Source organism: Pelobates fuscus, chromosome 9 (genome assembly GCF_036172605.1).
Source record: "Pelobates fuscus isolate aPelFus1 chromosome 9, aPelFus1.pri, whole genome shotgun sequence".
In the NCBI taxonomy this organism is placed as follows: Eukaryota; Metazoa; Chordata; class Amphibia; order Anura; family Pelobatidae; genus Pelobates; species Pelobates fuscus.
This window is the reverse complement of record NC_086325.1, coordinates 143,737,002-143,749,068: the sequence shown is the minus strand read 5'-3', so window position 1 is coordinate 143,749,068 and position 12,067 is coordinate 143,737,002. Positions and strand designations below refer to the sequence as shown.

The 12,067-nt window shown below is 44.1% G+C and overlaps 1 protein-coding gene across 1 annotated transcript in view; it reads right to left on the bottom strand.

Annotated features, from left to right (window-relative positions):
• Positions 1–2,939: 2,939 nt before the first annotated feature.
• The window catches only part of PRRX2 (paired related homeobox 2), a 29,723-nt gene continuing 20,595 nt past the window's right edge, over positions 2,940–12,067 (bottom strand). Inside the window, exons 2-4 of the mRNA XM_063431437.1 lie at positions 10,228–10,412; positions 7,869–8,047; positions 2,940–4,359 (exon numbers count right to left, since the gene is read on the bottom strand). Of these exons, the coding sequence (XP_063287507.1) occupies positions 4,209–4,359; positions 7,869–8,047; positions 10,228–10,412 (515 nt within the window). The 3' untranslated portion in view covers positions 2,940–4,208. The remainder of the gene's footprint in view (positions 4,360–7,868; positions 8,048–10,227; positions 10,413–12,067) is intronic.

The window sequence follows — 12,067 nt, the reverse complement described above, 5'->3', positions numbered from 1 at the left end:
ATGCAGGGCCGTCTTTAATATTGACTGGACCCTGGGCAAAGCATTTTTTTGGGGCCCCCTGGACCCTGTCCCCCCTCCCCAGGCGTGCAATCACGTCCTCCACCTCAACGCAGTGGCGGACCTAAAGTAGAGAGGGCAAGGATTTTTTTGGGCCTCCCTGTTGCACGAGTGATTAAAAGGTAGATCCCCATCTGTCGTGCAACTCCAGTAATGCATTGACAGCTGGGGCTCTACCATTTACCCATGTTTCCAGGTCTTAGCACTAAGCGGTTTTTGTGTGTTCGAATGTAAACAAGTTTTTGTATGGAATATGTTTGTATGTGGTGTTGGCGTGACTGCAAGCATGTATTTGTGTAGTGTTGGTTTTTGAATTCAGGTGTGTATTTACATATAATTTTGGTGTGTAACACAGACATGTGTTTGTACGTAGTGTTGACATTTGAATGTAGGGGTGTATTTGTGTGTAGTGTTAGTGTACACGCACACAGAGATATATACACACTGAAACACACACACAGACATACTGACATACTGACACACACACACACAGATATACTGACACAGATTTACTGACACACACACACAGACATACTAACACACACACACACACAGACATGCTGACACACACACAGATATACTGACACACAAACATACTGACACACAGATATACTGACACACACACAGACAGACATGCTGACACACACAGACAGGCATACTGACACAGACATGCTGACACACACACACTGACATCCTGACACACACAGATATACCGACACAAACATACTAACACACACACTGACAGACATACTGACACAGACATACACACACACAGATATACTGACACACACAAAAATTACACTTTTAAACCCACCCTCCAGTTTCCTACCTTTCCTGCTGGTGGCTGAAGGTGTTGGGAGTTGGGGTCTTGCTCTCTCGGCCAGCCCCCCTCCACTCTGCCTACTCTTCTTTCCCGCGCGCTCCTCTCTTTGTGGGAGGAAGTGATGCACGGCCGTCACTTCCTCCCAGTCTGTTGCCAAAAAGCAAGGGGCCTGCTCGCGCTGTTAAAGCGCCTCAGTGCGCCACCGGGACCCTGCTGACAGAAGCCCACCGTGTGGCCCTTTGTGCACGGGCCACCCGGTGGGCCTCCTTAGTGTGCGGATTACCGGCCGGGGGTTAGAAATAGTTGAGGCCAGCGGGGCTCACGGTGCAGCTGCCCAGTTTGCCCCATGTTAAAGATGGCCCTGCGTATATTAGCTATTATATTGTATATGTTCATGAGTAGTTTATGGTATTGTGTATGAAACATATGAATGTGAGTTGTGTATGGGGGCTGCTTGTGGAATTGTGTGAATGGATATGTCACATTGTGTGTTTGGTAGTGTGTGTGGGGGCTGTTTGAGGTATTGCATGTGAGAGACTGCATGTGGGGTTGTGTGCATGTATGTGGATTGTTAGTGGTGTTGCGTTTGTGCAGATTATGTGTATGTTTGTGTGTGGGCTGTCCGTACTATTTGTATGAGGGATTACACAGGAATGCAGGATTCTGCATTCCTGTGTATATCTAGCAGTGTGGGTGGCTTCTCTGGGTTCCAGTGGGGACCAGACCGGCCAGGTACATGTCAAGGACAGGAGCTGCAACAGCAACTGCGAGCTGCTCTACTACAGTGTGGATTCCTATTCACAAGTGCTGTGAGAAAGTGATCTGAGATCACTTCCTCTACGTGCTGCAATGCATAAATTGAGGATTGTCCTTCACCACCTTTTCGGATTAGCAGATATCTGAAGTTTTACTGGGACTCCTGATAGGCCAGAGCCTATTTGTCTCTAGCAGCCTTGAGTGCCGTGCAAAGACACCTCGAGTGCCATGCATGGCACTAGTGCCGTAGGTTGCCTACCTCTGATCTAGTGTAATGAAACGTCTGCCTACTCAGAAATATGCATACACTCATTCATTAAGCGTCTGCTACATTTTATGTTTAACTATCTATAACACCCTAAATATAAAATTGTGTGCTGTTTTCTCAAAAGATGCATAATATTATCTTGAACTGTTTTCAACGTCATCCATCATGTATCATTGTATGTTCTGCAGATCCTTGCATTTGCTATCGTGGCAATGCAGGATGCATTGTATTCTCATGCACGACCAAAATAAAGAATAAAAAAAAAAAAAAAAAAAAACAACCTTTACCATTTGTACCCAGTGTGAAAGGTTACTCCAAGCACCATGACCACTGCAGCTTGCTGTAGTGGTTATGGTGCCAGAAGTACTCTGACCCTGTTTCTTGCCAATGTGGCAATCCGTTTTGCCTCTGCCAAGGGGCCTCAACGACCTATGACGTGCATCTGAGTTCTGCATAGCGGCAGAAGCCAATCCTGCCAGCCATTCATTGGCTGAGAGCAGGCTGGCTAATTCCGCACCAATGGCACTGCCGTTTGTGAAGTTACACCTTGGCAGCAAAGGGGTTACACTCCGTATGTGCAGCACATACAGACTCCAGGCACCAGGACCACTTCAAATCACTGTTAACTAGGATTCATTTTTAATTCTAATATAGTTTACCCAGCAATTTTTAAGTTAATAAAGGGAGATTTTACATGTTTTAGAGAAAAGTGAATTATTCTGCTATTAGTATTCAGCACACATGTAGAACCATGTTATGTTATAGTCCATATAGTGTAACTGTAATTCTTTTTCAATTATTTTGATTAAAGTTTAGGGATTGTTTTAATCACCCCAATGCGTGCATGGTGAAGGGCACACTTTCACATAAAAAAAATTAAATATTTCACACATATATCAGACTGTAAAAAATGTATTCAACCGCATCAGTACCAATGATGGCCCTACTGTGACAATTACAGAGGATTTATATAATCATGGTCATGAACGGGTTAAGTGTATTTACTGTAAAAGGCAGGTTATAGGAAAACCAAGGTTCCACTAAAAGAATTTATTACAAAGTATCCCCTATTGGTAAATGCTTGCTTCGTAGGAAACCAGAACAGCAGCAAATCCTATAACTGCAAATAATATGTCTCCCAAGAGTAATAAGGCAGGACGTATTTACAAAGTACAGCATGGTATGTACATATTTATATATACACAGTGAGTACCTACATAACTGGAAACACAGATTTTATGACAAATGTAAAGACTTAATCCGAAACATGTAAACAAGGATTGAAAGGAGAGATGCTTTGGGACAGGGACGAGATAAGGGGCAGTTACAAACTATTGTAATCTGGGATTGGAGACAGAACGTGGCATGTTCAAAATATATAAACCTGGAATGAGAGGAGACTAGGGATGGGATTAGACTATAAACCGAGGCTGGGTAAGAAAAGGGGTGAGCTGAGACTGTATAACGTGGGTTTGGAAAGAAAAGCATAGATTGTTAAAACATGGAGCAGGTTTGGAATATGTAAACTGGGATTTGGAAGCAAAGGGAAGGGTTCCGACTAAACTGGGGCGAGGAAGAAATAGGATGGTTTCAGGATATCGGATGTGGGCTTAGCAAGAGAAAGGAACAGTTTTAGACTATGTAAATTGTCCAACAAGCGTAGGGAGGGTTCAGGCAATGTAAACTGGGATTGGGATATGAATTAGAAAAAAGAATACGCCATTAAAGAAGAAACATGGAGGGGATTAAACTGTAGAAACTAATATCAATTCAATATGGGCCCAGTAAGAGATTGTACACAGGATGACTACATAAACTGGGATTATTAGTGATGGTGGTGGTGGTGGTGGGGTGGGGACGACGACAATCTAAGCAGAGATTAGGAATAGGAAGAAGGTCATACTAACATGACTGGAAAGACGTGTAATGGGGATCAATGTCTGTAAACAAGGTTTTTGGGAAGGGGAGAAGTCATACTATGTAAACAAGAAGATTGGGAAAAGCTGAACCAGAAATCCAAAATGTTGAATTATTTTTCAGTCTCTTTAAGGGGAAAGTTAAAATTCAGTCCTTTATCCTATTAATCGGTTCATGAAACATGGCCCATGATGCTAGATTGCCAAATCAGTCTGTATTGCAGCATGTTTGCAGTATCGGCAGTTTGGAAGTGGTAAACGAGCCATATTAGACATGGCTCCGTGTAGTGCTGCCCCCTGGTGTTCAGGGGCTCAGCAGAGGTGTGACTTGCACAAGTCGTGCATGTGTCTTGCACTAGCACAGTCTTCAGTCCTTTGGACCTTTGTCTCAGTTCACTGTAGACACCTGGCTTTGATGCAGGCTGAACTCCTTGGCTTTAAGGCGCAAGCTGGCAATGCTGTCCGCCATGTTCACCCCCTGTGTGGGCACCGTTGTGGTAGCAGTGGTTGTTGGGCTGTAGGGTGGCAAGCTGGCATTGCTGAAAAGACAAAACAAAAATCAATGATAGTATGAATAATACACAAAAAAAATCTATTCATGCAAGTGCAGATTAAGTTTAAAGTTTATCAAATGTTCAAAACAAAAAAATATATAGTACTAACAGTACTCATAAATTAATGAGTATGCATTCTGTAACACTTAAAGAAAAAAACAAAATAAAACACTCCAAGCACCATAACCACTACATCTTGCTGTAATGGTTATGGTGCCTAAAGTATGCTGGCGCTCTCTCCCATTTTAAGTAGTTTTAAAATTATTGACTTCTTACCAGGGGGTCTGCTGGGTGTCATTCCCCTACCTCCACTACAGCCTTTTGAGAACCAGAAGCCCTTGCTTAGGAGAAGAGGGGGTGCTAGGGCACTCCTGGCACCATAACAACTACAATTTGCTGTAATGGTCACGGTGCTTGGAGTTTTACTTTAATGTAACAAAATATCACAATTCAATATATTACATACAAAAAACTACTTAACTTCCAGATTTTGTTTGAGAGTGGGAATAGTTAATGTCAACGATCTTCACTGGAAAACAAATCTCCCTCTAGTGTTTTTTTTTTATGTGCAAGTGCGCAATGTAGTTAATAAATCCCACCAGATCTCCTTTATAGCTACGCAGCAAACTGCAAGCAAATCTATAGAAATGGATGGTTAGATTATTTAATTCTGAAAGCAGAATTGGTCGCGGCGGTTAGAGAAACGCTTTAAATTGTGGAATATATTTAGAGGACTTTTTATAAATTTTTCATGTTTCGTTTTACAGCGTGTTGAACTATTGATGTAGTATGTCAAGTCAATACCCGCATTGCACATATAATCAGTTTAGACCTTGCAGAATGAAATGGACATGCGCTGCCATCTGATTATATAATATTGAAATGTTTCCACTTTTTTAGGAAAACCCACTTTCATTCTTTATTTTTCGAAGTGCATGGATAGTTACACAAAATGAAGTTGGTGAATGACATTGCAAATGTTATACATGTAAATGACAAGATATGTTGCACTTCTTTTTTTTATAATAGAAAAGATAACAAGAGTGAGTATCCTTATTGTCTAAAAAAGCATATAACATAACATTTGAGTTAAACTGACAATAAGTATTATTGAATACGCACAATGATTGAGGTAACAGTGTCGGGATTAGCGGGGTGGCCCCTCTGCGTTCTAGTGGTCAAGTTGCAGGTTGTAATGAAGTGAGAGTTGTTATGCAGTTGGAACACATTTAGTCATTGCATATTAGTTAGAATATAAATGTGATGGCACAGGTTGAATATAGTTAGAGTGGGTAACCAGGCTAAATCAACTTAGGGACATTGAATGATAACAGGTTAAGCTTACTGGCATTTTACAAGGCTATAATGGGACTATTCCATATTGTGGTTGTAGCAGCCAGAGTCGTGGGGGTAAGTCCACAGTCACCCGATGCCAGTAGCTGGCAGGACAGAGTGCATGAAAGCACGGTAGCCCAAAGACAGACCTCGAAGCCTTGCTGGAACCCTGCACACTAAGCCAGGTGTCGTAACTTGAGAGTATGTAACAGTCCCTGTGCTGGGTCGCAGTGGTGTCTTCCTTCTTGCTGCTCTGTTCCGGCGCGTCTTGCGCGGCCGCCATGTTGGGGCTTGTTTTGTTGCAGGAGCCGTGCTTGTTTGCCTCGGGTCAGGCAATCGCTTGTGTGGCAGTTCGGCAGCTGGTTGGGTCTGGGCAGGATGGTGTATCCTTTCCTCCAGTTTGCGCCAGAAATCTTGGAAGATTTTCTCCAGCCTAGCTGCGTATCCCTGCTTGTCCTCTGCGTCGTGGGGGATCCACGTGGCATCAGCCATCTTAAGTTGGTCGCCGTTTTGTGCAGAAGCCTTCGCGTTATCTCCCCACTCAGCCAGGAAGTCTGGATAGCCACCTGGGTTTGGGCCAGGATAACCCCCACCGGTTGGGGGGGGGGGGGGGGGGAGAGGGGGTTTCTGGGCTCTTGGCAAGTTATGGGTGCTGACACGTCTCCGGTCCGGGGGATCAGCCGCCTCCCCCGTCCAGTGCGTCTCAGGCCGCATGCTGTAGATCATGCAGTCAATGAGCACCAGTCCCGCCTTGAAGCCTTTCCTCGGGTCACAGTGGGATCAGGAGTCAGGTAAGTCGCTTGTAGTGAACCACTGTACCCTCAATGGGGGTGATAATTGCTCTCACAGGGTATGTGAGAGGAGCTCCTGCTGAGCAACTCTTCCCTCCATGATGGTCAGGCTCCGCCCCCCCCAGTTTTTCTTCTTTTAAATGCTCTTCATACTTCATCCACTTTTCTACTCTGTCTTTCTCTTTTTAATTTTTCATCTATTTCTAACCAAAATCATAAGACAAAGTAAAGCTCATTGGTGATTTGCATTGCCCATAGACATTATTCGGAAAACCCACTTTCATCAGCCTCTCTGCAAGTAGTGTGTGAACACAGTAAGGTATTGTCACATTGTCAGCAAAAAGGAGTTTATTTACTCAGGGTGTTAAGAATCATGGAAAATGTAAGTTGATTTCCGTTGGAAGTCATGTCTATGCCTTTTAGCAGGCAGCATTAAAGGAACACTATAGTGTACAAAACTGTGTTCCTCTATCTCTTCGGGTAGCAAATAAAGGGTTAAAAACTTGAGTCGAGCGCCTAGATCTCTCGGTGCTTGGTGTCGGACTCCTCCTCCGGCGTCAGCCGATGGGGGAACCTAATGCTTCCTAATCAATGCTTTGCTATGGGGATTTAGAAGAAGCTGGACGTCTTCATGCAAAGCGTGAGGATGTCCAGGGACGTTTTGCAGAGTTAAAGTCTGAGACTGCCACTAGAGGCAGGCTTAACCCTGCAATGTAAACATTGCAGTTTCTCTGAAACTATTATCCCCATAAGGACACAACTTCTGGAATAAAAGGGAATTGTGACGGAATATTTCCGTCATGTGTCCTTAAGGGGTTAAAGTGCAGCTTCAGGGCTAAAATGACAGGGACACTGCATCCAGACCATTTTGATGAGATGAAGGGATCTGGTTACCTATAGTATCCCTTTAAAACACCAGTAATTACTACTATAATCTCAACTGTAGCAGATCTGCATTTCCTTACATTCAGTAGAATAAAGTGACTTATTACAACATTGATCAGCACAAGGTAATGCACACATACAGTATTGTTATACGGCAGGTGGATAGAAGAATTAAAAAAAATAACAACCCACAAACCTATTCCTGAGGTTTATTCACTAAACAGTGATTTGTAGCACATTAACATTCAAACTGCAACGTTTAGGCCAAAATAGAAAAATTGTACATACAATTTTTCTAATCATTTTTCTAACCCAAATTTTCTTATTTTATTGTCATTTCACCACAATGTATTGTTTAGTGAATAGTCCCCTCTTCTCGACCCTCACCCTTGGCAACTCAGTATATCTTTCACCTATTTAGCAGCTAAGGGCATGCCGGCCCTTTAACAGCACTCATTCTATATGTGTTTAGCTCTCTCTCACCTGTAGCTGCTGTTAGAATTCCAGGACAGGTATTCCGGCGTCAAGGTGGCAGATCTGGGGGTAACTTGCTGCTCCACAACAATGTCAGGGCTGTAAGACTTCAAGAGAGAAGACGACCGACTGGCAAGCAAGGCTCTCTCGTTCCTGCGGAACTTGGCTCTTCGGTTTTGAAACCAGACCTTTCAAGAACAAGAAAGAGCTATTAAGTGTCTCAAATGATAACAATGTGGTATTTCTATGTTTTGGAAATTGCCAAAAAATGCCATAAAAGGGACTAAGAATCCAGGAGATAAAAGACACCACTTGCAAAACACTTGCACATTATCATCATACCATGTGGATTTAAAGGGACACACCAAGTACTTAACTCATGGTAACAGTGTGGGTTATGGTGCTCATCTGCCACTGTTTTCCTTTATCACAGCCCCAATTTAGAATAGTCACTGTTGCTATAAGCTTACCATTTTCATATCTTTCTATGAGCCTGTACCGTGTTGACATACAACACCTGAGGAAGACCCTAAATGGGTCAAAACGCGTTGTGTTTGGAATCATCAGGACTGAATTTGGTTGAAAGCTCCTTACTATGATGTAAGGGTTTGTATGTTTTTAAGTGAATAAATTAGATGCATTATTTTAAATAGGTTCTCTTTTTATCTCTATTTTTTATTGGAGACGGGTTAATTACAAGATTTACACACAAGAAATTGTAACCACTCCAGGGCCAAATTACCTGAGTCAGTATTTTACAGGCTCAAAAAAAGTGAGTGAGATGTGATTAAGCTTAACACAGAGTGCACTATTTATATTACATTGGCTGTACTACCCTATATAAATATTTATTTCAGCTATTAGCGGAAGGGATATATATCATTTTATGTAATACACTAAGCCACTGAGCATTTGTATATAACTGCAATATTGCATAGAGTACGCCACCCTTTTTTGTTTTGGTTTGGACGTTCAATTATGGTGGAATTGGGTGATTGATTTCAACACACATGGCGCCAATGTATATTGCACACTTTTTTGTATAATTTAGCTTTCTATGAGACCTTTAAGTATGGCCACAAATGACTTCATTCAAGAAACCGCAATCTTTTTTATTTTTTTAGGGTAATTTTCTTTATGGTTTTGCAATAATGAAACTATTAGCTTTAGTGGATATCCCCTATATATCTGCTGACAATGGGCTTATGGGTTAACTTTGATAACAATTTTGTAAAGTGCTGCAGAATTAGTTGGCGCTATATAAATAGCAATAATAATAACAACAACAGGAGGGTCAAGATTGGCATAGAAATTTGCGCCACGTCTTGGTACATCTGCAACACGCAAGCACCATGAAAGGTGACTGTAGAATCTCATGCGATGGAGCTCTGTGCGACACACAAAAACCCACAGCATATTATTGTGTGTGTTGCTGCTGTGTAACTCACATTAATTTATATATTTGCTGTCAAGCATTGTTATATGCTCAAACACACAGGTCAATACTTTATTGCCGTGGAGAGCGCACAACTGAGAGCTTCAATGGTTTGGAGCTCTGAGACACACACATACATACAACAAATGACTGTGAGACATCTAGCTGCAGAGGTCTGTGATGTTCTATACATGATAGACAAACGTTTCCCTACCCAAATATTCAAGGATAACCCACAGTCCCTGTTTTGTGAATATCCCCAATGGGAATATAATTTAGAAATTCTCAAATCCTGGGCCGTTTGTGGATTTGGGCCCCAATGTGAGCTCTGCTGCAGTGGTATGCCCATACAATGATTCTGAGCTCCTAAGAAGAAGGAATGCTGAAGTAAGAAAGAGAGACGTGGGGTACAAAGAGTGCCACTTTTTTTTTTTTTTTTTTAAAGGTAGGGTCAATTTGTCTGTAAAAAATAAATATATTCAGTAATAAGGTAGTATTATAAAGTAATATTTAGCTGGTTGGGAAATGTAGTCAATCACAGCTGGAGTGTCTAGGCCAGGGATAGGCAATCTTCGGCACTCCAGATGTTGTGGACTACATCCCCCATAATGCTCTTGCACACATATTGCGGGCAAAGCATCATAGGAGGTGTAGTCCAAAACATCTGCAGTGCCAAAGGTTGCCTATGCCTGGTCTAGGCATTACTAATCTACACAGAACGTATTACGTTGACCAAACTGTGCCTGAAACTCTACCATAACATTATATATTATCGAAGGCGACAAATTGTAATTTTTCATATTTCAAAATTTCAAAATGATCTATCTAGATTGGCCATCAATGTTATTTCCTAGGTGTGTAATGAGAGTTTTAGCGGAACAGCCAAAAGGTTTACAAATAAATCAATCTAACAGCATAGACGGTGACACTCACCTGTACCCTGGCTTCACTCAGGTTAACCCTCCGTGCCAAATCCTCTCGGACAAAGGCATCAGGATAGTGTGTCCTCTCAAATACCCTCTCCAGAGCCTGCAGTTGGTTGCTGTTAAATGTTGTTCTGTTCCTCCTCTGTTTCTTTTTCCGGGCATTTTTCGTACAGCCAAGATTAGGGCTTCCACCTAAAAAGAGAGTTAGTTGAAGATTTTAAGTGCAACAATGCAGAGTTAAAGCAATGTTATTATAAGCTGATTGATAAACATAACCAAGATCTTGCAGGGTTTGACCTAGAACCTAGGGTTTGGCTGTAAATATAAGTAAGAATGTACATATTATGTTTATAAAGTGCTAACATATTCTGCAACATTGTACAACAAGCAAACTTTGCAGGCAACCAACAAACTGAAGAAAGGTGGCTTTCCTTTGTGAAACGTAAAGAGGCCATGTCAATTTTTTATTTTTATTTTTTTTGGGGGGGGGGGGGGGAAGGGGAGGAGGAGGAGAGGAGGGGTTCCTTTTCTCATTATAGTCACCATAGAAACCATTCGGCCCATCTAGTCTGCCCAATTTTCTAAATACTTTCATTAGTTCCTGGCCTCACCAGAACTTAATGTAGTGGTTCTGGTGTATATAGCTGGTCCCTGCAGGGTTTTTAATGTAAACATTGCCTCTTCAGTAGTGATGTCGCGAACATGAAATTTTCCGTTCGCAAACGCGAACTTCCGCAAATGTTCGCGAACAGGCGAACCGCCATAGACTTCAATAGGCAGGCGAATTTTAAAACCCACAGGGACTCTTTCTGGCCACAATAGTGATGGGCCCTAAACAAGAATAAGGGGGGGGGGACCTAATGTCCTCTTCCCTGGCCCCCACCCCTGAGCGGTGGGTGGGGGCCCTAAATACAAATTGGGGGAGGGGGACCTACTGTCCTCCCCCCTGGCCCCCACCCCTGAGCGGTGGGTGGGGGCCCTAAATACAAATTGGGGAGGGACCTAATGTCCTCCCCCCTGACCCCCACCCCTGAGCGGGAGGTGGGGGCCCTAAATACAAATTGGGGGGGGGACCTAATGTCCTCCCCCCTGGCCCCCACCCCTGAGCGGTGGGTCCCTAAATACAAAAGGGGGGACACCTAATGTCCTCCCCCCTGGCCCCCACCCCTGATCGGTGGGTGGGGGCCCTAAACACAAATTGGGGGGGGACCTAATGTCCTTCCCCGGGCCCCCACCCCTGAGCGGTGGGTGGGGGCCCTAAACACAAATTGGGGGGGGAACCTAATGTCCTCCCCCCTGGCCCCCACATCTGAGCGGTGGGTGGGGGCCCTAAACACAAATTGGGGGGGAACCTAATGTCCTCCCCCCTGGCCCCCACCCCTGAGCGGTGGGTGGGGGCCCTAAATACAAATTGGGGGAGGGGGACCTACTGTCCTCCCCCCTGGCCCCCACCCCTGAGCGGTGGGTGGGGGCCCTAAATACAAATTGGGGAGGGACCTAATGTCCTCCCCCCTGACCCCCACCCCTGAGCGGGAGGTGGGGGCCCTAAATACAAATTGGGGGGGGGGACCTAATGTCCTCCCCCCTGGCCCCCACCCCTGAGCGGTGGGTCCCTAAATACAAAAGGGGGGACACCTAATGTCCTCCCCCCTGGCCCCCACCCCTGATCGGTGGGTGGGGGCCCTAAACACAAATTGGGGGGGGGACCTAATGTCCTCCCCCGGGCCCCCACCCCTGAGCGGTGGGTGGGGGCCCTAAACACAAATTGGGGGGGGAACCTAATGTCCTCCCCCCTGGCCCCCACATCTGAGCGGTGGGTGGGGGCCCTAAACACAAATTGGGGGGGA